The following is a 26,540-nucleotide window of genomic DNA, read 5'->3' on the forward strand; positions in this document are numbered from 1 at the left end:
AACTGGTTTCGCCTCTATTAGTAACTTGTAATTATTTTCAGAGTTTTCTAAATCACATAAAATACTATATTATCAATTATTAAACTTTAATTTCATAACAGAGAATAAAATAAGAGATTATTACCCAAATCAGTGTTCGAAACATCGAATTTCTACTGCACCTACTGGCAGTCCCCAAGTTTCCTGAATTTTCATAAGGATATTAAAACACGTTTAACGTACCTAAAAATACCACAAAAAACCAAAAATCAGTGTTAAAAACCTTTTTTGGCTAATTTTGAAATTATGGCACGGCGGCGATTTGCCTCGACCTACCATTTTTGGCCAGTTTTGGTCGATTTCGGCCGGTTTTATACCTATCTCTGCGAGAAAACATGTTAGGAGGTCTCGATTGGCTGAAAAAAGTCAAAAAATAAAAACCTATAAGTGGCAAAATTTTTCGGTGCGACGGCTCTGCCGGCTCACCTTCGTGGCTGTGTATTTTTCTTTGGTTAACCTGTAGAAAACAGAACGGTGAACACAACGGTAAAAAAATCACAAGAAACAGGAAACGGGAAGGGGCTCATCGGAGAAGGTTTTGGGTTTTGCCTACGGCGGTGGCGTTGGGGCTTTACCCGTAATTTTTGGTTCACTAGCCGTTTCTTTTGCTCCCATTTGGTCATGGGGGTGTTCAAAATCAAATTCTAAGCGCATGGGAGAATTTTTACATTTTTTGGCGTCGAATGTGGCTCCGGCGCGGCGATAGGCGGCGGTAGGCTCCTTTCTCTAGCGACTGGTTCTTCTTCTCCGGTGGGAGACTAGCGGCTAGGGTTTAGGTTCAGTGTGATGCAAAATATTTATACACATCTCAAGTTAATATGGACCGTTTATTGTGTTTCATCTCGACCGTCCGATTGTATTTAAAAAAAAAATCTAGACCGTTCATCGTGATTTGATCATAACCGTCCAATCACGTTTAAGTAGGGAACAAATTTAGATCGTTTATCGCGTTTAATCACGACCGTCAGATCGCACATGAGGAGGGAACAGATCTAGACCGTCCACATACGCGGGAACACTTTCGGGCCATCCGATCGAAGTTCACGCAGATCGCCAACGTGACCTCTCGCGTGACACCGAGTCAGCGTGTCTTACCACGCGGCACACTCCGGTTTGTTGAGGCTGCTGACTGGGCGCTCATACGTAAGGGTAATTTTCTTTAATTGCGTTCTGACCCTCAGTTTCTGATTTTGTTTTTAAAAATACCATCTAAACCCAAAATTTCACCTATTTTTTTCCAAAATTATTTTTCAACTTCGTTCTCAACCTATTTTTTTCATAATTTCATACTAAATTAAATTTTTATACTTTTTTAAAATTTTAAAATTAATCTCAGACCAAATTTCAGATCCAAGTATTACAACTCTCCCCCTTAAAAAAAATTTGATCCCTCAAATTTGTCTCCCTCTCACTCAATTAAACAGTTGGGGATAATGTGCTTTGAAGTATGATTCTAGCTCCCATGTGGGATATCTCTGCCTGTAATTATGCTATAAGACCTTAACGAATGGAATTTTTCGGTTGCGGAGTACTCTACTCTTTCAATTCATAATGCCCACCAGTACCTCCTCATATGACAGATCCTCCTATAGTAAAAGGAGCTCATGGGCCAAGATATGAGATGGGTCCGAGTTGTATTTGCGTAGCATAGCCACATGAAAGATATTATGGACTCTATCTAGTTATGGAGGCAGTGTCAGTCTATAGGCGATGGTACAAATTCTATCTAAAGTTTCAAATGACCTAATAAACTGGAGATTTAGTTTTTCCCTCTTGCCAAACCTACTGATTCCCTTGAAATGAGTAACTTTAAGGAACACTTGATCACCTTTCTCAAATTCTAAATCCCTCATCTGGGTGTCTACATAACTCTTATATCTGCTCTGAACCATATGAATATTCATCATGATCTTAACTATTTTGGTTGTAGTCTCCTCGATAATATATGGGTCAAACAATTTCATATCACCTACTTTTTCCCAATAGATTGACGATCTGCATAGACGACCATATAACCCCTCGTACGGAGCCATGTCGATATTTGCTTGGTAGCTATTATTGTATGAAAACTATATTAATGGTAAATGATCATCCCAATAGCCCCTGAAGTCAAGAACACAAGCTCCGAGTATATCATTCAGTGTGCAGATCGTCCTTCCTAATTGTTCATCGGTCTAAGGGTGGAATGCAATACTAAGAGACAGTTTTGTTCCCATGACTTGCTGAAAACTAGACCAGAACCGATAAATGAACTTGAGGTCCCTATCAGATACTACTGTCACTAACACTCTATGTAACCTGACTATCTCCTATATATACATTCTTGCTATTTTGTACAAGGGGTTGGTCAACTTAATAGCCAATAAGTGATAAGACTTAGTGAGCCAGTCAATAATTACTCAAATAGCATCATGTCCCGAGCATACTCTATGTAATTCTGTCACGAAATCTATTGTGATGTGTTCTCACTTTCACTCTAAAATCGGTAATGGCTGAAGTAACACGTCTGGGCGTTGATGCTCTGTCTTAACCTTCTAACACATTAGACACCTAAAAATAAAATCGACCACCTCTCTTTTCATCCCGTTCCACCAAAACTGGGGTTGCATACTTTGATACATCTTAATGTTTTCGGGATGCATGGTAAACTTTGAGTTATGAGCCTCTGTCATTATGTCATTTTTCAGCTCACTGTCACATGGAACACACATTCTGTCCTGAAATCTAAGTAACCTATTGACAGATACTTAAATTTTGAAATTACTCCATGTTTTGCATCTTTTTTTAACGCAGCTAGGGTGGAATCGGCGGGTTGGGCTTTTTTTATTTTTTTAGATCAACTCAAATTGAATAGTCAGGTGGACTAAGTATGTAACTCTCTTTAGGTCCTGAAGTCGTACCTATTGTGCGGCCCTTATTACCTTGCATTCTGAAACCATTAAGTGAGCTAACATACTTGTATTTTTTCTGCTGAGTGCGGCGACTATCACGTTACCTTTGTCTTAGTGATATAAAATGTTGCAATCGTAGTCATTTAGGAGTTCTATCCATCATCTCTTACACATGTTGAGATCTTTTTAAGTGAATATGTATTTCAAGTTCTTATGGTCAGTATAGATCTTAAAAGTCTTTCCATACAAGTAATAGCGCCAAGTCTTTAAGGCGTGAATAATCTCAAGAACTTCAAAGTTGTGGGTGGGGTAGTTTTTCTCTTGACTCTTCAACTGCCTAAACCCATAGGTTATGACATTCTCATGCTGCATCAAAACACAACTCAGCCTCAGGTAGGAGGTATCACTATAAACTGTGTATCCACCTGTCCCACTCGGCAAGGTCAACACAGGTGCAGTAGTCAACCGCTTCTTTAGTTCTGAAAAGCTTATTTCACAATTCTTGTTCCACTAAAACTAGACGTTCTTTTTTGCGAACCATGTCAAATGAGCCATTAAACTAAAAAAATCCGTACATAGACTTGCAGTAATAATCTGTCATCCTCAGAAAGTTACGAATCTTATTGACCGATGTCAATTTCTCACAACCGAGCACTGTCTCACATTTTTCGATGTTCACTGACACTCCATCCCTTGATACGATGTGTCATAAGAAGGTAGTCTGTTCGAGGCAGAACTCACACTTACTCAACTTTGCATATAACTTCTTTTTTATGAGAATCTGCAAAACCTGAGTCAGATGGTGAGCGTGTTCCTCTATACTTTTTGAATAAATCAGGATATCATCGATAAATACAATGACGAACTAATCAATGAATTATCTGAAAACCCTGTTCATCAAATCCATGAAGATGGTTGGTGTGTTGGTTAGTTCAAATGGCATGACAAGAAACTCATAGCATCTATACATAGTTCGAAAAGCTATTTTTGGAATGTCTTATGCCTTAATCTTTACCTGTGGTAATCTGAACGTATGTCTATTTTTGAGAAGGCCTAGACACCCGCAACTGATCAAAAAGGTCCTTGATCATGATGAGGGGGTACTTATTATTGATCGTGACCCTGTTCAGTATCTTGTAGTTAATACATAACCTTAATGTCTTATATCTCTTCCTTATAAATGTGACTCCAACATCCCAAGGGGACACACTATATCAGATGAACTTATTATCCTGCAGTTCACTGATCTATTTTTTCAGCTCATCTATCTCGACACGACTCATGCGGTAAGAAAAAACTAAGATAAGTTGCGTGTCAGGCTAAAGGTCTATGGTAAACTCAACATTTCTGTTAACTAGTAGTATGAGAAGTTCATCAGGAAACACATTTGAAAAGTCTCAGACTACCAGTATCTTTAAATATAAATTTATTTCTTAAGTTTGCCAATTATAGAGAAAACAATTGAGTTAAAGTGCTGTGTAAAAAGGAAATTGCTACAAATGAAAATTATTCAAAACTTTTATTAGCTTGTAAATAACTATTCATTACGAGGCTTAAATACAATTTTTATCGTGAAATAATCAACGGTGGTGTGATACGCTGCTAACCAGTTTATTCTTATAAATACATCAGGGTCCCCCGTGTCAATCTCTATAAAGTCCATCATAAGTGAAACTGAGTCCATAGAAGAGGGGCCAGATGTTGCTAGGGAGGGACGGGATGACCCTGTAATGGTACTGGATGATACGATCGGGGCTCCGAATTATATTATGACAATGTCGGATAATACAACGAATGAGTAGGGTTGCATCGAGTTGACGTTAGATCCTCTCGTTATAGGGGTGACTCGTTTCAATTTGATATGACACGAGACAATTTAATTATGGTTGAGTGCGACAAAATTAAAAATAAATAAACTAATTAAACATTATCATATTATTTTACGATAGATAATTATGTCATAACTAAATATGATTAATAATTTTTATTATATCATGTCATACTGTTTTATGATAGTTACATTCGATTGGATTACTGAATATTAAAAAAGTAAAAATACGTTATTATTATAAAAAATAAATTATATGTGTTATTTATTATAAAAATTATGACTTTTTTGCAAAATTTATTATATTATATAAAAATATAATTGATTTTAAAAAAGAACAAAAATGAAATATATTATTTACTACATTATTATAAACTTTGCATATATTATTAATTTTTTTAAAAATAGATAAAAAATGCACTTAAAATAAAAAATAATATCACTAACAATATATAGCCAGTAATAAATAAATAAAATAATATAAAAATATTTATTAATAACGAATGTTTGTTTTGAATATTTTAAGTGGTAAGTGAAGGTAATTTAAGTGCTAATAATATATAATAAAGTCATGAAAAAAATAAAATATAACATAAAAAAATAATTTATGTTAAATAAAAAAAGGACAATTTGTATATAATTAACAAAGTTCGGGGAACAAATGTAATTTCTGTTTCTTTAAACGCAGGAGAGAAGGTTGAAAACGGCAAGAACTGTACGACAACTAACAGTATCCACCCACATCGAATTGTGATTGGCGCCATTACACCAGTCACCGAGGTCCTATGAAGTAGAGGAAAGCAGTATTGAGACGGAGAGTCAGAGCCACCGACCTGTTGAGAGTGTGAGAGAGAGATAGCAGTAGAGGAAAGCGAGTCGACAAAGATGACGGAGGAAGTCTCATTGATGGATGTCGACGAGGAGGAGAATAACAACTGGAACCAGTCTTACAAGCCTTACCGTGGGAAAAAAGTTGTCGTTTCCGACGGCAAGGCCACCCCGTGGGTCGAGAAGTACCGCCCCCAGTCACTCGCCGATGTGGCTGCTCATCGTGATATTGTGGAAACAAGTATCATCTATTTTCTCTTCCTCCTAGGGTTTCTTTTATTTTCTTTAATGCAGATTTCCTTTCCCTTTTCCTGTTTGTTTGAAGACCGGAGAAACACGAAATGAGTACGAAATGAAAATTTCATTTTGTTTATCCGGGGTTTTTATGCATTTTTTGGCTCCTGAAAATTAAATGCTCAATATAAGAGAACAAAATGGGAACTCGTTTCCGACAAACAGTCGCATATGCATATATTGATTTTATTATGTTCGGTGGAATTTCGTAGAATATATGTTGGAGACGTTAAATATTTTCTCCAGTGCTTCTTTGAAGAGAAAAACTTGCTATGATCTTTGATTTTATAAAGGAAAATTGAGAGGCAAAATAATAAAGTTGTTTGAGCATGTCAGTGAAACAGTAGGTGTTAGATAGTTGATTTTTATTTAAGCATAAGCATAAGCATTGATGATGAGCTGATATGAGGTTTTGAGAGGAAAACAATGCAGAAACTGTGAAGTCAGGGTAGAATTGAGGCTATCATTATAATATATTAAATTTCATAAATAAGAAAATAAAAATAAATACAATGTTAAATTCAATCATGTAGTTCTGACTAAAATTTATCTTCATTCTGTGAGTTAGTTGATAGGCTGACCAGTGAGAACAGATTACCCCATTTGCTGTTGTATGGTCCTCCTGGCACGGGCAAAACATCAACCATTCTTGCCGTGGCACGCAAGCTTTATGGAGCACAATACCACAACATGATTCTTGAGCTGAATGCATCAGATGATAGGGGAATTGAAATTGTGCGGCAACAGATCCAAGATTTTGCTAGCACTCAGAGTTTTTCATTTGGGTAATCATTTGTGTATAGCTGTTTCAATGTTTTTAACATGTTTTGCCAATTCTAATCACTAGGTAAGGTGGCCTATTTTGGCATCCCATGAGTGTAAGGTTTAATATTCTCTTGGTTACAACTGGAGTATGCATTCGACAATCTTTAATGAGAGCTGACCTTGAATAACAGTAAACTGAATTCATAAAACCAGTTAGAGGATTTCATGAAATATCACTTGTTCCAGTAACTCTAGTTCATCTGGCTTCTCTTCTGAGTTGTCCAATCTAAAATGCCAAAGTTGAAAGATGTTTGTAGTTTTCTTATCCCCTTTGAAAGAAACTTCGTCGATAACTTAATTTTGTTATGTATTGGATGCACTCATGTTTTACACTGAAGAGTTTGTTTTGTAATTTACGTTTCAAGAAATGAAACATTCAACTGACTTTTTGGACATTTCTTTGTTCTAGTTTTGTTTCCTAGTTATCTGCTATTAAGATTGATAAATATTTAGTCATTTGTGTTAATACAATGATATCTCAATAGCATGAAATTATTTGTTCCTTGGACAAAATCATTCTAATGACTTATCAAAAACAATCTTTGAAGTTGGAATTTCATCTTTGATGTACATTGTCCGTAAACCAGTTATTAATGTCAAAATACTTCTAGGTGCTTTGTGATAACTAGTCTGATTCTGACATCTGTGCATGTTTTTAACATAACATTTAAGAGAGCGATATATTTTGTGAATCCTGTTTTTAGTTACCATCCGGGTCCATTAGTGGGCAGATAACATACTCTGGAGCCATCTATGATAAATTGTTATATTTGCAGTGCAAAATCATCTGTAAAGTTAGTCTTACTGGATGAGGCAGATGCTATGACAAAGGATGCTCAGTTTGCACTGCGTAGAGGTACAAATTTCCATATTCACATTATTATATTTTTTCAAAATAAAATGCTGAAACTTATATTTTTTTTAATGTTTTTTCTGTGTGATGTTTGATTGTGCAAAGTGATTGAGAAGTACACTAAGAACACTAGGTTTGCCCTTATATGCAATCATGTCAACAAGATCATTCCAGCTTTACAGTCTAGATGTACTCGATTTCGGTTCTCTCCTCTTGATCCAATTCATGTGATAGAGCGACTCAAACATGTTATACAGGTTGAAGGGTAAGAATTTAAGTGATGTTGCTTTCTATTTGTTTAATTCTAGTGTGATTTTTGGTTATGTTCTTATGAGAGATGGCATCATGCATGGGCATATTGTTACAAACACTTGAATGGTCCATTATGCAGCAAACATATGTTCCATTATGCTTTCATGAACTCTCTTCCTCCAGGAGATGATCCTTTCCCTGCTTTGCCTACGTCTTCTACTGTTTGTTTTGCAGCGAAAAGTTGTTTTTGACAGCAATAAGTTATTCACATCTAGTGCTCAGAAGTGTGAGATCTCCTTGGAAATGTTGGTAAATTGAAAAAAGAGTTGTAAGAAGTTTTGAAACAGTTATTATGTAAACTTTTTTTTTCTTTGGCTTTGGGAGGTGGTGTGGGGGGGAAGGGGGAAGGAGAGGGGTCTGAGGTGGGTATATCCTAAAAGTCATTGAGTTCATGAATTTCACAATTTCTGGTAATCTGGATTGCCTTTTTGTTTTTTTTATCATTTTTTCTTTTTCTAATACAATCAAAATAAGAGGTACAACGATGCTAACACAACCTAAGCTGTATATATGAAGCTTGCACCATAATTCTTTTAATGCTTTACATTTTCTGCTGGGGCTAGGTTGGATGTTCATGAGAGCGGCATAGCGGCACTTGTACGGCTTAGCAATGGTGACATGAGAAAGGCTTTGAACATCTTGCAGGTTATAAAATCACTTCCTTGGGTGTTTCTTTCTGCATGTTTATTGTCCTTGCATACATTAAACAATAGTTCTTTAAATCCCTTATAACTCCTCTAAATTCTGAATTGATTCCCCAAACTGAGGGATTGGAAAAGTGGATTTTTTCTGGCACTACATGTTCATTGACTTTCCTTATTTTGTTGTTATTTATTAATAACTTTCTACTTTTCTCTCTTCAATTGAGCATAGTTGGGTTTAGCAACCTCCTTTTCTAGACTTAACTCTACGACAAATTCTAATTTACTCTGATTCAGAAATAAAAATCCTACTACAAACTCTTGAGCATACAAGTGAACATAATTATTTTCTTAGCTGTATCATTGCAGGTCTGTAGCACAAACTTGAAGTAATTGCATAAACGACACATTACTATTTTTTATTGTAAAATGTTAAGGAATTTTCTGCAACAAATTTAATAAGAAAATTTGTCTCAGACACCATAATACAGGAATAATAAGATACAGTTACCTGTGTGTTGAATGTATTCATGGATATCTACTGTAGTATGTTTTTGTGGATATCTACCTTAGCAAGTAGTAAGCAATGTCTTAATAGTCGTCTTATTCCTACTTTAATCAAATTCATAAGAAGCAAGACTAAGGATGGGAAAGAGATGCCAATGATTGATTTCCCAACATCAGAGCTAAAGAAAGCGATTGCTTTGATACCATTGTCTTATTTTGGATGATAGTAAAATAAGGAGCTTTTGAGAGTTTAGAGGAACCTGTTTTTGGCCATTAAAGATGGACTTTTACATACTCTAGATTGTTTGGGGAGAGGGTGTTGTCTTGAACCAATGGGAATTGTGGAGTTCATAGGATTTTTATCTTGAAATATACTTAGGTGAGATCTCTTACTGCCTTGTTTATATAATTTCTCATGAGAAAAACCCCAACACTGTTAATAGGGTTCTTGATATGTGCAGTCAACACATATGGCATCTCAGCATATTACAGAAGAAGCTGTATACCTGTGCACTGGAAACCCATTGCCCAAAGACATTGAGCAAATATCTCACTGGCTTCTGAATGAATCATTTACGGAGAGTTTCAAACGTAGTAAAATATCTTTTTTTTGCCAGCTTATTGCTGTCCGTAGCTATACAGTTCTCTTTTTTCTTAGTACTTTCCACACTTAACTTTCCACAGGAATATCTGAAATCAAGACAAGAAAAGGATTGGCTTTGGTGGACATTGTCAGAGAAGTGACTATGTAAGTGCTACTTTATTTTAAAATATTCATCTTGTGAGTTTAATTGCTTGATCCTTGTCTCCATCTTATCAGGTTTGTTTTTAAGATTAAGATGCCATCAGACGTTCGTATTCAGTTGATTAATGATCTGGCCGACATTGAGTAAGCACTTCTTGTCATCATCTATTATGTCCTCAGATTTTTGATACTATAAAGAGAGATCCCTGTTCTAGTTCTGGATATGAGGCTTGTTGGTTGATAACCTGCTTTGTCATTCATCCCTGAGCTGCAAGCTCTTGTCCCTTTCCTATGACATGCTTTTATTGTCTTAATTGTCGATTGGCTGTGTAGGGAAGGTTGTGTATCTCCTCAGTTTTCTGTTAAGAGTAGCATTTTTTCAATAAAAGAAGAAATATTATTAGAAAGAAAAAAAAGAAGAATAACATAAAAGAAAGATACGAATCATCATATGACAAAAATAGACACAGGAATCAAATAGACTTTAAATAGGAGATAAAGAGACACCTCTAGATAAACAACGAGGCATAACCCAAAGTGAGGTCAAAGTCAATAATCTGTCCCAAATGAATGGAGGATGCTGAAAGCAAGTAATTCTTTGAAAAATATACAATTCCTTTTCAGCCAAAGAACTGATAACCTAGCAAAGATCGCCCCTCCATAACATTTTCTGCTCTTTTTTAAACTCATGCAGAGTGAGATGATGAAAACTTCAGTTGGGGGGTAGGGTGGCGGGGGGTTAGGAAACTCAACACACACTAGAGATGTCAAAGAGCCTACTCGAATGCCTCCAAGCCACATCATTGATAATAAAATGGCTAATAAAAGCACATAAGACAATCAAAGTTAAGACTCGGTTAGATTTGCACGTTTGAAGTGGGCAATAGTGTCAATCCTCGTTTTGGATGTTGTCAAAATGAAAATTTTTAGTGTTAAGCAGAGCTTTTGCCTTGCAGCAAACAGCCAGAAAAGGCCACATTTTGACTAGTGGATGGTGGGTAAGGTATTCAAAGGACTTGCCAAATGTAGATGCTAGATGCTAGGGGAATCTTGCATTTTGCTGGGGTCTAGGAAGGTTTGGGGAAGTAGGGGCCTTTGCTCCCAAAAAGAGGCTGCACTTTGGGTAATGGATGGTCGGTAAAGGAATCAAGTGGACTTACCCAAGTTTAGGCGCCAGAAATCTGATGCTGTTAAGGATTGTATTCCGCCAGGGGCAGAAGGAGGGGGTTGGATCTCTTCTCTCTGTTGTATTTTTCCTATGTATTAATTTTCTTTTTTGATTAATCTCCAGATACAGGTTGAGCGTTGGATGCAATGATAAGTTGCAAATGGGATCGCTAATTGCTACCTTCACAAGAGCCAGATCCACACTGGTTGCTGCTGCTGCTGCATAGGAATAATACTTCAATTTTGAGCATCTTTCTTCTTTACTGTCATTTTACCCGAGGTACATTGCTCAACAGTTCCTCCTGAGAATCTCAAGGTATTTTCCATTTTGGAATCTTAGGTGCTTGGTTATGTTGCTTAGGCTCGTGTATAATATAAAACTGTTCCTTCCTGTAATTTGCCGGACAAGGAATGTCAACCGTCGTATTTATCCTTCTAGTTTGATTGTCCCATCTAGCTTTGCCAATGCTTAAACTTGACAAAATATAGAGAATGAGAGTGGAAATATGTTAGGCATTTAAAAAAATATATTTTCTATTTAAAATTCCTGCCAATTTCCGAATTTAAAAAATGATAAAAAACTGTAATGTTTTATTTAAAATAGTTTTCGACAGGTCCGAAGGCCTATTAAATCTTAGGGTTTGGACAAAGAATTCAGATGTATATGGATGTGGACAAGAAAAATAGAGCCCCTTTATTTAAGATCGAGTCTGGGTTCTGGCCCGTCATGGCCCATTCAATCAAAACCCTATAGCCTCTTAGTTTCTTTTTCCCATTTGCAGACACGATGGAGTGGAATTGGATATATATTTCTTTCTTCTCCTACAGCTAGTCGTCCCCCACCAGCCACCAGGCACCATTTTCTACTTGCTCCGACTTCGGACGACACCATCGCACCGTACCGCAACTATTAACGGCGCCATCTTCTTCTTCCACTGCGTCGTGCCGCACTGCACGATCTATAGTAGTTAGTGAGTGACCTTGCCTCTTATTCTCCTCCTTTACTTAATCACCATGCGAGGCTTCCCCATTCTGCTCCCTTTTGCTAACCACCATATTGCACAGCGACTGTTTAATGGCATCATCTTGTTTCTTCACCACCGCGACGTCTGCTGAAGCGCCAATCACGTCTCTTCTTTTCCTCCTTTTCCCAATCTCTAGGCGGCGCTTTGTGGGGCATTCGACTCCCTTAGCTAACCAACGCATCTCGGCTGACTTGGGCGTCTACAGTATTAGTAATTGATTGAGATCGGACAAGATTGGATGGACTTCGGAATTTACTTTTGTTAGTTGGGAGAGCTTGATTTTCTAAATTAATCACGCCATTCGATACGGGTAGATTATATTTAAGAAATACATAGATCGGTTCCAACCCAGTTATCTAAGAGATTGAATCCTAGAGTGTCATTTCTTTTTTTCCTACGATTAGAAAAAGAAGCATAGAAAGAGAGGGAGACACTAACAATATTGAAAGAAAAAACTACTGGAATGGAATCATTAACCATGGAATTTCCATCTACTACTGAATATCGAATATTATTTACAATTATATAGAAACAAGCCAGCAGAGAAGCAATCAAAGTATAAGGACATTTCCAATCACCCACACCTGATTAGGTAGGTAGTTTCTGTCGTCTCTATGGAAGTGATTGGGGCTTAAGTTCGACTTTAGGCAATTTATGTGAGTGATCCAAGTTCAAGTCCCACTTTATGTAATTTACAACAACATTTTAGAAAAAAAAAAAGTAGAGGACATTTTCTTTCTTCAAATAATAATAGAAAACACAAGGGCATATCCCTTGTCATTTCTGCTACCAAAAGGAAAAGGAAAGGAAAAGAAAAACAGGGACACGCTTCCGTTGCTTTTTATGCACCAATCTTCAAAGAGTAGCTCATTCTATATAAATATTCTTGCCAGGTGACTTGATAATCGAACTCGCAGCACTTGGTGCTGAAAGCTCGACTCCATCGTGTTCAAGTTCAACTTTCATTTACCTATTTCTCTCTTCTCATCTCTCTAAGAAATAAGTTTTATTTGCTAACAACTATAGACTGACCTGTACAGCAGACTCCTGAGCAGCAGCATTTTGTACTTTCCTATTACGCGTGAACCCCTTTCGACTTCCTTCCACCTCCAAAAAAAACTCATGAACGACTTTTATACTCTTTACATCTTATGCACCGTGTTATCTCTCATACTACAAAACTGGACCTTAGGAAGATACGAATGCTTGCAAGCATGCCCACAACATGAACCCAAGGCTGATCAAGAGACAATCACTGCTTTCCTCGTATTGCTTTGAGAAGCATGCACAGCTGGAACTGCTTGTATATGCTTTCTCCATAAGAAAAGAAAAACAAAGAAATTAAACTCTTTATATACTGTCATTTGATGTCCTACTGGACCATATAATTTCAATTTCAAGCGTTCTGGAAGATCCATCCTTGCTGCTGTCATGATTTAAGCTGAAGAGCCCACTGTATACTCCCTCCGTCACGACTTTGTCAATTTGAATAGTCACTCTTCCAAGAGTAGTCTGGAAAAAAAGACAATCTAAATCGGACAAGGTCGAAGTAAATTAAATACATTATGCAATTTGTAAAGCTACTGCTATACCCACTCACTAACTTTGGCAAACACCATTTCATCACTAATCAATTGCCATAAATCCTGCATGCAATTTGTTCCCACAGTCACTAACAAGAAGCACTTAATGCTTGTTCAGTTAAAGAAAACATTTTCCGTTCATATCACAAAAAGATTCCAGCAACATATTGTCAAGCACAGTTGACATAGAAGGTGTGTTCGAAATGCAAAAAATTGAACCAAACAAAGGAAGGCATTACCTTTCCAAATGTATTTTTGCTTTTGCATATAATATGAAGTTTTTGTCCCTTTGGAGGTACATCAAAAGCCCATGTAAAGCCTTCTTTCCATTCTGGAGAATTATTGTGGTTCACAACCTAGAAAAAATACAAGTCAGATATTTTTACTGTGAAAGGTAGCTGTAATCAGACAGAAAAGATTATAAAGAATGTAATGTGTTTCTCCATACCAGAATTACACAAGTAGAATTATAATGCAACATTAAAAATTCTGCCAGGTTATGACCCTCTCGCCTTACAAACCATTATTTTCCGAGGTTTATAATAACATACCAAGTATATAACTTGGTCAATCATGAAAAATTAAATAGTAACCCTCCTAACTTAAATGCAATCACAAAACCGTCCTTTCTGTTTTATTTTATTACAATAATATATATATTAACTGACTGTTAAAAATTAACAATATTGTAATCATATCAGATAACTGTTATATTATTTTATTACCAAGTGATTGTTAGATTACTATATGCAGTCAAAATTTATGATACAAGATTAATGAAACGTGAGCGATAAAGATATTTTTTGTAATAAAATAAAATAAGAAGTTATTTTCATAATCATGTTTGAGTTAAGAGAATACTTTTTTATAATTTACTAAAAATCAAAAGTAGAAAATTTTTTTCTCAGTAAATCTGTTGTTTACTATTAAAGACAAAACTAAAAAACAGTCAAATGAATTTTGTCGAAGTTCAAATATGACAATGAATTCTGCATGGAACGATAAAAGCGTCACATGAAATGTACTTCCACGCCAAAATCATAATGATTTTCCAGCACCAATATTTCTAACTGCAATCCAACTGGAAATGCACTTACTAAGGCAGGAATTACCAAGTAAAGAAAATAACATTTTTTAGGTTCGTAAAACAATTATTTTAAATGGGAGGTAAGAGAATAACATCTTCAGAAGGGAGGTAAAGAAATTAATTTTTTAGAGGATGGTAAAGAAATTAACAAGTTTTAAGAGGATTTCAATGATGATATAAAAGTGAGAAATAAAATGTATTATCAAATTACCTTGGTTTGCCGAGGTGGACCATTTCCAATTGTCAGCCGACAAAAGGCATTTGTGCTTCCCACAGCCTGTTTTAGATTATTGCCACGCTTGATAGTAACAGTCAAACACCCTGGTAGGCAGTGCAACAGGCTATCTGCTTTCTCATGGAAACTTGGAGGGCAGGTTTTCATCAGCATTTGCAGGATAGGAATCGCTTCAGCTACAATCATTGCTTGAGACTTTGCAATATCCATTGGCATGTGTGACCAAGAATGCCGTAACAAGTATAGGGTATCTAACACAGATTCCTGAGCACTCTCACTACCAGACTTAAGAGCGCCTATCAAATGAGGAATACAAAGGGTAGCTGCTTCAGAAGCCTGGAGCTTAGGAAAGTTTGTGAATATCACATTTAAGGTTCTCAAGACCTCTTCGTTAATAGTTGCTGCTGACCACAACTCTCTCTCAAGTGCAGCTGCACAATAAAGCAATGGCAAGTTTCAAAACTTAGAAAAGGCAAAAGTAAATAACGATTCCAAAAATAGAGAGAAAAGACTTAAACAAAATAAAATTGAGCTAAAGAATGCTTTCTGGTGGACGTAGCAATCTCTCTTGAAAAAAGTGATTAGTTTCAAATAGCTAATGAAGAGCAAGCTATAATATAACAACTGCAAAACTATAAAAGTATGCCAGAAAGATGCAAAACTTCTTTCACACGCTAATAGGGGAAAAAGTGAAGGGAAAAAATTAATAGACATTAATCCAACTCACCAGTTAAAGATCTAATGAGCTCGTTCGATACATATTCTTGGAGCGTGTGATTTGAAAATAAAAATTTGATCATCAATGCTGCCTGACCAGCAACTTCTGGATTACAAGATAGCAGTAGTTCCTGAATTAATAATATGCCACCTGCTTCTGCAACGGCTCGCCTATTTGTTCTGCTGTGCATGACAAAGTTCTGCAATGCACAAATGGCTACCATTTTCATTTCTTCTGTTGGCTGATCTTCAAGAAGGCTTATAAGTGCACGACAAGCAGAAACAGAATCACTGGCTCTAGCAAGTCCTTCATGCTGAGAGAGGTCTCCAAGAGCTAAAGCTGCAAGAAGCCTACCAGACTCTGATCTAGTTTGAGGGTCTAACAAGTATTGTGATAAAGGTGCAATTGCATACTTGGAAATCTTCATTTCTCGTACCCTTGTATTGTTAAATAAAGATTCAAGTAATCTTCCTGATGCTTCTTCACATTGATGAGATCTTAGCAGGTCCAGCAATGCATCGATTGCACCAGCTCCCGCCATCTGTTCAGCACTTGAAGCGTCACTTCTGTCATGAACTATCAATGCACTGAGTGCCATAGTGACAGTCTCTTCTACTGTTGAAAACAGCATTTTCACCAGAACAACTAGGGGAACTTTAAAATAGTATTCAGCATTGAAATGCAGAAGATTGCAAAGAACAAAGGCAGCAGATTCCCACAGGGAATGAGGTGGTTGAGGATCATCTTGAATAATGACTTTTGAAAGCTCAAAGATGCCCCCAGCATCAGCAACTGCCTTTGGCCAGATAGTGGAAATTGTTTCCAAAGCCTTTACTGCTGTTTGCTGCAGGTTCAATATTCCAATTCCGGCAAGCTGCACAAGTGGTACAACCGCATTTTTTGTTGTGATGTCTTGTTGAAAATGTTCCTGTTCAAGAAGATAAGTCAGTAATTCTGAGCCAAGTTGCTGGATGGCTTGGGATGGAGATTCCAGAAAGGAAATTAGAGGAGCAACGACTTCGCTGGGTGTTAGATTCAAAGTTGCAAGGCTTTGTGGCTTCTCCAAAATATTTACAAGTGTTTGCAAGGCACTGTGCTGTCCCCAGAGACTAAAGTCTGAACGAAGCAAAACCATGAAAAGGGGTTCTACTATCTTTGCAGCGTCTGAACTTCTAGCGATGGCACCACTATTGGTTAAAATGCGAAATAACTCTGCAATTGTGGAGCATAATGAATTAGGTGCAGCAGGTAGCAGGGCAAGACAATTATCAATAATGCCAGCTTTGACCATGTCCAGTTTTCGTGGAGTCCGATCTTTTCCCAGCTTTATCAAAGCAGATATGCTAGCCTCAATAATCCTATGGTTTTCCCCAGATACCAAGCCGACAAGAAGATTTAGAACATCATATGAGGCAGCAAGTTCCAACTGTCTTTCATCGTCCAATAACTTCTCGAAGGCGCATACTCCAGCTTCAACTGCTTTATTTGAATCAGACTGCATGAGTGATATGAGGGGCTCCATGCATTCGGAGACTAATGGATTATCTCTGACCTTTTTACTATCAAAGACAATAGAACAGAGATGAGCAGCATTTATCTTTGACTCCAAGGAAGGAGCAGATGATAATATTTTGTAGAGATTTTCAAGTGGATTTCCTTCAGCATCAGTAAGCGAAGCCGCCTTTGAAGTATTACCTGAAGTCAGCTTAATCAAGGCCACCAGAGCAGCCTCTTGCTCACTGCCTGATGCAGTGTTAAGCATGTCAATTAATGGCTGAACAGCCTGCCATGCCAATTCAGAATCTCTAACATTTTCAGCCTCAAAAAGTTCATGAAGAGCCCGAGCAGCACTATACCTTGCACTTCTTGACCCAAGATGCAGAACTGCAATGAGCTGATTCAAGGAAGCTAGTACTGCTTCATATCGGATAATATCAGGATTGGTAAACAAGATTCTGAGCAACTCTGATATAGTGAATTCAGTCGAATCTTGAGGGCTCAAAGACAGGTATTTTGCCAATGCGTCTATAGCTCCAGCTTCAGCCGTAAGTAATTTATTCATATCACTTCCATCTGCAATACGAGTCAAAAGTCGAACAGCAATTGGAGGTGCACCGGGCCTCTCTGGAATTGGTTTCAATAGATCCACTAACAGAGGAATAGATTTCCGGGCTATAGAGCCAGTTCTTACATCTTCAATTTCAAAAAGGTGTTCCAGAACAACTTGATCAGGGCTTTGTACTAGAGAAAATTCTTGTGATAGGGCAACAGAATTTGATAAATCTGATTCTATGTAACCAAGAAGGTTTATTAGCCCCGGAACAGCACCTGATTTTGCAATTGCAAGGTTGATTCCTTTATTTCTATTACAAACAAGACTAGCCAATGCTTGGGCAGAAAAAAACCTGTCAATCACTTCATCCGATCTTAGCAGAATAGCAAGTGATGGAATGATGTGCATTGTTGTTGGTGAGATAACAAGATTGGCGTCCTGGAACAGAATGGCCAGGAGCAGAGCAGTAATCCAAATACCTTCTGTATCCTCATATTCTGCCTGTGAACGTACACACTATAGCTTAGTTATTAAAAATAAAGGAAACGATTTTAAGGCAAGTGGAAATTAGAGAAATCATTAGTATTAAACTTGAAATTAATGGCTCTAATCTACAACATGGATGGAGTTCTGTAGTGCTGTAGGCATGACAATACCACAGTGCTGAAGTGATAAACAGAACATATAACCGCAATATTTTTGCTTTTTTTATTTGTAAACTGAAAAATCAACTATTATCTATTAAAAGATATCCATTAGTTACCAGTTCAAACATATACTTGTTAAGTATTAATCCCACTGGTTCTCCTGTCCCCTTCCTACTACTTATCCCATCTAATGTTTCCTTTTTCCTAAATCGTTTTCTTCTTCTCTTAAAACTTATCTTAAGTCTGTATTTGCAGAAAATCTAAAATTTGTGTCAAATTTATTTGAAAATCCACACTTTATTCCAACCATAGTCTAAAAGAAAAAAGCTTTTTCCCCAAGCTCTCCCTTTTCATCCGTTGTTAACATTCAAAGATGAACTGAACACAGTACCATGGAATATTTCCAGTTCCTTACAAACAGCACCTACTTTAATTGCGAAGACAACTACTGAACATGGGTGGCACATGTTACAAGCAACTTGTTTGACAAAGAATACTTTGTCAGCTGGTTCTCCGTGGAGAGATGCAAGTCCAAAGAAGTTGATTCCAGGGCAGTTGATAATAGGTATCTCATTAAAAAAGAAAGACACAATAGCCTTAAAAGTCAGTGCAGGATGGGTATATTTTTCAATTCTGCCACGGGTTAATACCACCATCCATGCCTCTAATTGATAAGCAACTCTAAATGCCTAGGAACTTGTAATCTAGAACACTCAGGTAGAAAATTTACATTTTGTACACCAGAGTGCAGTTCCTCATTCCATGTTCCTTTGGTATCGGAACTGTTTATCCTATCATACAACAGTAAAGGCAACCAAGAGCAAAAGGACAGCCTACTCCGCCATCCACAAGGAGATAGGGAAAGAGGGAAGGGGAAGGCAGAGGGAGAAGAAGAATCAGCAGAATCTTGAATGGAATGTTATGCCATACCTGCGGATTGGAAGTATAATACGAAAGCTTCTCAAATAGAGCATCAAGTCCACCAGCTTCCATTACAATGACTCGGTTCTTCAGGTGAAAGGAAGATATTAAGGATAATAACCACAACGCAACGGTGCCGCCCAAGATTGTGGCTGGATCCAGAACATCAAATTTGTCACCTTCCTGAAATGCAGTTCTTTCCAGAAAGCCTCTTGGTGTTCGAACGTCAATTGTTAAAGAAGAACATCTAGAATTCCGTTTCATCATATCCACCAAAGCATGTATAAGGGGTTTTAAATATCCAGAGAGATGCAGTTCATCCATCGACTGCTGTTTGTGCTCTTTTGCGGCACATATGAGCAATGCACTCCCTCCGACTCTCACCTCTGAGCTGGAAGACTTCATTATTCTATTAGCTAATGAACTAACTGACTTTGATTGTGCAACTAACAGGTTACCTAGCACAACCGGATGGTCAGCACACAGCCTAGACAAAATTTCTATTGCTTTGTCCTGTACTGGTGGAGGGCCCTCAGCCAGGCATCGCACAAGTAACTCTAAACTTTGAACTTCAGCAAGGGCAGAGCATGGTTGGTAAGTGCAATTCACCGCTTGTTTTGTTCTAGCCAATTGTGCAACTACTTCTAAAACATCCAAAGCATCTCTTTTATGCATATCCATTGAATTCAAGGATTCAATGAGGGCAAGAACAACAAAACGACACTGAATATTTCCTGTGAGCACATCACCTACTGGGAAGTGCTTCAGCAATTGATGAAGAGCTCTTGATGCATTCTTTTTACCTTCTGGAGTTCCATCTCTCAACACCCTTGTCAAAGCTGACACAATATCTTCTGCCAGCGCTTCAGCAGCAACATGGGAATCAGATAAAAGGTTGGCCAATGCAGCAACAGCAGTTTCAGCAGAATTAATAGAAGAAGTTTTAGCCAACTTAATTAGAGGTTTGACATCTCCCTTTGGAATATAAGTCTTCTTCTTAGCAGTTTTTTCCTTGGTTGGCCGGGACAGAGCGCTCAACGCCCGAGCCAATTGTGTTGCAACAACTTGAGTATTGCTGGTCATAAGTTCCATGCACGGATTAACAATCTCATGAGTTGCAAGACTATCACATATATCTTGCCTTGTGCTAAATAGATCAGCCAGGACAGAAGCTGCACGTTCTTTAGTTTCCTCATTTGAGGAGTTGAGGACCTGGACAAGAGAACTCAATCCTTTATTAGCTGCAGATCCTTTATGCACAAGATCCTTATGTGACGCTGCTGCAAGTACATGACCCAAAACTCCAATTATATGGGACTTTGAGATTGGAAAGTCTGCTAGAAGCAAAGCTAGTAGCTGATTAATGGTGGCAGAATCGGCAGTTCGAACAAGCTTTTTTAGTGCCATGGCTGAAGCTTCTTGGGCTTTTGGTCCTCCATTTTTTAGAAGCCATAAGAATGCTGGAATTGCTCCCGCACTTTCAACACAGGCACGGATGTCCTCACTATGACAGCATAAATTCCATAGGATATGCGCTGCGTCCTCCCTTGCCTTCTGCGATCCAGTCTCCAACAGCTGCACCAATGGAGGAATCCCACCAGCAGCAGTGATAGCCCACTTGCTCTCAGCAACTTGGTCAGTCAAGATTGCTAGCAACTGAACGGCATACTCTTGATGCTGCTCACTGGATAATCCCAGGAATGACATGAGTAACTGAATTCCTTCTCTCTTGTCAATGGCCTCCCAAAGGGATAATTCGTCGTGACATAAGCGGGAAAGGCAAATTATCAAGTGCTCCCGTACATCAGCAGCAGCCATAGTTATGAGTCCAATAAGGACCCGTTTTGCTTCTGCATGATTCAGCAGTCTTGATAGGCAGGTGTTGCCATACAAGCTAGCCATAGCCTCAAGGATAGCCTCTTGAATTAACTTTGTATCTCGAGGCTTTAGTAGCTTCACTAATATACCTTCTATATGCGTTGGATTCAAAGTTTCCTCATTACCATCAGAACTTTGCTCGAAGACCATCAGGGCATAGGCAAGGGCTCCAATTACATCAGCTATTGGTTCAGATAGCCGAGAAGACTGTGATAGTTCCCCAAGATATAGTATTAATGCAGACAACCCACCGAATATATTTGCCAAAGCTTGTGTTGCATGCTCCTGCAAAGTTTGGCCATGCTCCCCTTGCATACACTCTCTAGAAGGAGCAACTACAGCCCCAATAAGCACACGAACACCATCGGCATCTATAACAGCTTGCTTGGCATTGGTTGACTTCGATGAGAGCACCTTCAGAGCATCAGCAGCACTGGCACGAACAGTAATATCATTTTTCTGACCTACAAGCTGAAGCAAAGCTTTGACAGCACCAGAATCAATTACTTTAGAAATACTGTCACTGAAAGCCAACATCATCCGAGCCAACAGAGTAGCCGCATTGGACTGAGAAGCAGGGTTGTCAGAAAATAGAAGACCTACTATGATGTCTACTCCTCCAGCCTCAAGTGTTACTCTCCAATATCCATCCTTATCACCACAAAGATTTCTCAACGCCCCGGTTACAAATCCCTCAACTACTTTGTCCTGCTTCTTTTTGGGATTTAGCTGATCCCATAAAGTTGGTACTACACCTTCTGTAACGAATATTTTCATACCAACATGATCATCTGAAAGTCCACCAGCAGATACTTCATATACTGCCTCTGCTGCTGCCTTCCTAGCTTCAATTGATTCAGATTTCAAAAGTGAAAGTAATGGTGGGATACATCCACCTAGAAGCACCTTTAGCCGCAATTCTTCATCTTTGCATAAAGCACCCAGAGTTAGAGCAACATTCACTTTTGCCACAGGGGTTCCATTCCGGAGTACAGATACAAACAATGGCATTGCTTGGGCATGAGAACCAATAAGCGTCCTTGCCTCCTTTTTTCCTCTGGCAATACCAAGCAGACGTGCTGTGGTAAGTTCTTTCTCTTGTGGTGAAGATATTTTGGCGTGCAGTTGCTCAATAAGTCGAGCAACTGTGGCCATCTCTTTCTCTGGATCATCCATTGCCTTTGTTCCATTGGAGCCCCTGGATGAATCAGCAAATTCAGTTGTCCATAACTGGCATTTAAAAGCACAACACAAAAGGGCAAGAGAGCAGGGGTTTTTGAGGGGAGGGGAGGGACAAAGGAACAAGTGAAACCAATAAGCTGATCTTTTGAAAGAACAACCAACAGCTTGGCAATGATGTGATCATTTTTTTGTATCAGAAATTCAACACATATCTTTGAAAAGGATTTTGATCATTTCCATGGATTGGAAAATTGAATTCAATTTATTCACTTTCTTTTTGCTCTCTCTGATACATATATATGATTTTTATACATGGAAAAAGTAGATGGAGTACAGGTGAGACACTGACCACAACAATTATCAAGTCATTACTGCCTTGCAATGTATTAAGAGAATTTCTTTGACAAGGATTTTGATCATTTCCATGGATCGGACAATTGAATTCAATTTCATTTATTTTCCTTTTGCTCTTTCTGATGCATAGATATGATATTTACAATGGAAAAAACAGATCGAATGCAGGTGAGACACTGACCACAGTATTTATCAAGTCATTACACTTTGCAATCAATTAAGTAAAGACAGTGTTGCCAACCTCGACTGAGAAGAAGATACGTGTACAGAGTCTTCTAGTTTAGAGGAGGGAGACTTTGGCATTTGCACTAACATGCAGCTTTAGCTTGCTCCTTAGCTGCCTGGAAATTAAAGTAACTTGTTGAGTCTAACAAAGCAAAGACAGGTTAGGCAACATCCAGCCAAAGATGTAAAGCAACAGCAATTAAAGCATTAAATTGCTACGGCAATAATTGGAACAAAAAAAATTCCACAATATTAATATAGTCATTTGAACAAGTAACTTTACCCATTACTTCTTAAGGATAATAACCCACAAGTTTCAATATGATGACAAAAGCACCACAAACATATAGCAAGAAAGGAGCAAAAAAGAAAAAAAACAAAAATCCTTCTCTTGGACCCTTCAAAAAGTTTTTACATCATGTACCTTAATCCCTTTTCTATCCGTAAAGGTCCTCTGCTTCGGCTAACTTCAGATCTTCTTTAGCAGCTTGCTTTGACCCAAACATTTCCAGGTGATGCATTCAGATGGTTTTTAGGATGACCGTCACGTCTCTGAGGAATGAGGAACAGGTCTTACTAGTTTTTCCAATGTCCACTTTGAGCCAACAACTACAACTTTATTTACCATTATCAAAATATTACCAGCAGAAACTTTAGAATAATAGCAGAAAATTCCAAGTCTCAGGTATTTTGATATCCACTTATGGAAAAAAGACCTTGATAACAAGAATTCACATTTTCTGTTTCCAATATTTTTTCCAACTTAATTACCACAATCATTTTTTTTTTCCACCAAAGAAAACAATAATTACAAAATAAGACCATCCAAACTCCACCCATAAGACACAAGAAATTAAATCAAATAAAGATAGAAGAGAGGTGCCATGTTGTCCATAGAAGGTAACAGCCCCTTTACACATCCGAATGGTGATCTACAAAGGGAAAAGAAAATGAAGAAAAGAGGCAGAGAGATACCTCGCGGAGAATGCAAATGTCGAAGAACTCCCTCCTCCAGCTAACGTGGAATCTGCCTTCCGGGCATGTGAAGCATCAGGAAGCTTAATTCTTCACCATCCAATTGAGCATTGAGCACAAGAACACCCCAAATTCTGCTCCAACACAAATCAACGTCACACTGCAAGCTGTCTTTCTCTCTCTCTCTCTCTCTCTCTCTCTCTCTCTCTCTCTCTCTCTCTCTCTCTCTCTCTCTCTCTCTCTCTCTCTCTCTCTCTCTCTCTCTCTCTCTCTCTCTCTCTCTCTCTCTCTCTCTCTCTCTCTCTCTCTCTCTAACACAAGACGCACGCTATTTTGCTTAATTGAATCCAAATCAACAGGCTATGCAACAATGATAACGAAAACAGAGATTCAAAAGTGTACAACAATGGCGTCTTCAAATGCACATATAATTGGACATACAATTAAGAACAACCTAAATTCAAACAACAGTACTTATTATTATGATCATTAAAAATCAAAATCATAATTAAAAAAATCAAAATCACACACAAACACACCCGAATAAACAAGTAGTAAAAACGAGGAGAGTACGGAGATCAGATCGCAGAAAGCATTTCAGAACCTAGGGCAAGAGAAATGTCCTTTTCTTGACAGTCATTAAATTTAAAAAACAAAAAAAAAAAAACAAGCTCCAAAAGAAGAAAAAAAAAAAACCAGAAAACGAAGAAGAAAACAGTAAATCACCTCTCTAATCCCGTCTGTTAAGAACCAAAATGCGAAACCCACCTAAATGAAGACACAGAAACAAAGGTAAAGAGGGAGAATCGCCAGAGATGAAAGAGAAAGCGATCAGAGCGACAGAGAGGAGAGTCTGGGTCTTTTCGTTTCTTTTCTCCGTTTGTTTTCTTTCTTTTTTCGGTTTTCGTGTTTTTTTTCTTTTTTTTCCAAAAAAAATATATATATATAAAATCTCTAATTAATATTTAATTAGAAAATTAATTATAAATTTAATGTTAATTGAGGATTAACTCGTAATTTAATTTTAGTAATTAGGTGTAATCATCGGAGATAAATCCAATTGGATCCTTCCACGTGTAAATTTTATTTTTACCCAAGTTTCATGGGATTTGTGCTCTTTGGTCTCTTGTTATTATTATTTTATGTACTATATACATATATATACATACATATATATATATAGTTTTCTTTTTTGTATTATATTTTGGGACAGGGATAACTGTCAGTACTTTTATACAGCAAAAAAATTAACTGCCATGTGAATAACTCTTTATCTCTATATATATATATATACACACAGACACATATAAATATAATGTTTTTTGGGCACGTTTAATTCTCTAATTTGACTGCTGACATTTTTAATGTATTTCATGTTTTTTACAATTCCAAGGTGCTTTATTTAATATCACAATAATTACTTTCATTTTATATAATCTGAAATAATAATAATAATAATAATAATTACTGCTCATTATAATTTTCAGTTTAATAATTTTTTAATTAATTATAATTTGTAAATTTAATTATTCCCATAATTTAGATACTCCTTTTCTATTTATTGCAAGTAAATAGACATGATTTTAAAATCACAAAATACGAAAATGGAATAAAAATTTATAATTATGATAAATTAATTAATCCCATTTTAGTGATATACATATACACATATACATATATATATATTGATTAAGTTTGTAAAGAATGTTAAAATTAAATTGGTATTATAATGAAGTTTCAATTTTATAAGTATGTGAAATCAGTACTTTTATACTAAAGTTTGCCTTTTTCAAGTACTTAAAAAAAAGCTTGAATCTGACTTTTAATAAGGAAAAATTTAAACTAGTATGATAATTGGATACCAATATATAAGCAATATATACATATATATACATATATATATATATATGTATATATGTGTGTTTGTGTATATAATGTACCATAATTATTAAAGAGAATGATTAAGTTAAGACTTCACCAAAAGTTCCTCTTAAAGTATCTTTTGTACTAGCAACTAATCACTTCAGTTAATTAACTTAATTAAAGAAAAGGATTAATGTAATCATATGAAAAGATTTAGAAAAAAAAAAAACATTACCTTTTTAAAAATAATAATATTTTAACACAAAATAGATACTGTTGACATATCTTAAATTTTAGCGATATTTATTTATATTTTAAGAAATAATTTACGTGAGTCTTTTTTATATTTATTATAAAAAATATTTAATGTATATTTTAAATAATTTTTATATGTGAAAAATTCTTATAGTGTCTTTATGAATAACTTTGTTAACATATTAGCGATGTACTATCAAATTATGATAGTAAAAAAAATTTATATTTTTATTTTAGTGTGATTGTGCATGCTTTAAGAATTTATTTTTTAAATAAATATACAGTACGATTTAAAATTATAAATTTATAAAAATAAATAAAATTACCAGCTACCCAATTACGAAAAAGTGATAATAACATTATCCTGATCGATTCCCAGTGATATCGTAATTAATGTAAGTATGTAAATTTGCATTTATTACAAAAGGAGAGATTATTGAGAAGAGAACAAAGTATGAGTAAGAAGAGAAGACAATGCATGTTTGCATGTCTGTCACATATATAATATAATATAATATTATATATGTATTGACTTAAAAGCATCTAAATGAAAGCTATGAGTTAATCCAAACCTCTCATTCTTGTGATTTGTATATCTCATGACAAGGA

At 36.7% G+C, this 26,540-nt stretch overlaps 2 protein-coding genes across 9 annotated transcripts; one reads left to right on the forward strand and one right to left on the reverse strand.

Annotated features, from left to right (window-relative positions):
* The first annotated feature begins 5,447 nt into the window (after positions 1-5,447).
* LOC110813508 (replication factor C subunit 3) lies at positions 5,448-11,368 on the forward strand. 2 transcript variants are annotated; one of them, XM_088208041.1, is made up of 9 exons: positions 5,448-5,827; positions 6,449-6,665; positions 7,482-7,561; positions 7,664-7,823; positions 8,434-8,515; positions 9,480-9,609; positions 9,703-9,766; positions 9,839-9,907; positions 10,720-11,048. In XM_088208041.1, exons 1-9 carry the CDS (start codon positions 5,644-5,646, stop codon positions 10,745-10,747), a joined length of 1,014 nt encoding a protein of 337 aa, XP_088064167.1. In that variant the 5' UTR covers positions 5,448-5,643; the 3' UTR covers positions 10,748-11,048. The 2 variants fall into 2 exon arrangements, with proteins under 2 accessions (XP_088064167.1, XP_088064164.1); XM_088208038.1 differs by lacking the exon at positions 10,720-11,048 and adding an exon at positions 11,055-11,368 and having other exon boundaries at positions 5,449-5,827.
* Positions 11,369-12,427: 1,059 nt separating this feature from the next.
* On the reverse strand, positions 12,428-24,721 carry LOC110813581 (CELLULOSE SYNTHASE INTERACTIVE 3). 7 transcript variants are annotated; one of them, XM_088208028.1, is made up of 10 exons: positions 24,582-24,721; positions 23,814-23,947; positions 23,263-23,390; positions 22,855-22,954; positions 19,209-22,275; positions 15,588-18,132; positions 14,837-15,291; positions 13,778-13,894; positions 13,560-13,601; positions 12,428-13,467 (listed from the first exon to the last, which is right to left on the reverse strand). In XM_088208028.1, exons 4-10 carry the CDS (start codon positions 22,926-22,928, stop codon positions 13,306-13,308), a joined length of 6,462 nt encoding a protein of 2,153 aa, XP_088064154.1. In that variant the 5' UTR covers positions 22,929-22,954; positions 23,263-23,390; positions 23,814-23,947; positions 24,582-24,721; the 3' UTR covers positions 12,428-13,305. The 7 variants fall into 7 exon arrangements, with proteins under 7 accessions (XP_088064154.1, XP_088064146.1, XP_088064151.1 ...); XM_088208020.1 differs by having other exon boundaries at positions 24,540-24,721; XM_088208025.1 differs by having other exon boundaries at positions 23,263-23,447; positions 23,814-24,721.
* Positions 24,722-26,540: the final 1,819 nt, after the last annotated feature.

The sequence above is a fragment of the Carica papaya genome, chromosome 1 (assembly GCF_054855325.1).
Source record: "Carica papaya isolate Zhongbai chromosome 1, ASM5485532v1, whole genome shotgun sequence".
Lineage (NCBI taxonomy): Eukaryota > Viridiplantae > Streptophyta > Magnoliopsida > Brassicales > Caricaceae > Carica > Carica papaya.

Coding starts and splice junctions, on each gene's coding strand:
- LOC110813508 (XM_088208038.1), top strand. CDS start 5,644: ATGACGGAGGAAGTCTCATTGATGGATGTCGACGAGGAGGAGAATAAC. Junction 6,666..7,481: donor ACTCAGAGTTTTTCATTTGG/GTAATCATTTGT, acceptor TTATATTTGCAG/TGCAAAATCATCTGTAAAGT. Junction 7,562..7,663: donor TCAGTTTGCACTGCGTAGAG/GTACAAATTTCC, acceptor GATTGTGCAAAG/TGATTGAGAAGTACACTAAG.
- LOC110813581 (XM_088208028.1), bottom strand. CDS start 22,928: ATGTTAGTGCAAATGCCAAAGTCTCCCTCCTCTAAACTAGAAGACTCT. Junction 15,292..15,587: donor GCTCATTAGATCTTTAACTG/GTGAGTTGGATT, acceptor TTTATTGTGCAG/CTGCACTTGAGAGAGAGTTG. Junction 13,895..14,836: donor GTCCACCTCGGCAAACCAAG/GTAATTTGATAA, acceptor TATTTTTTCTAG/GTTGTGAACCACAATAATTC.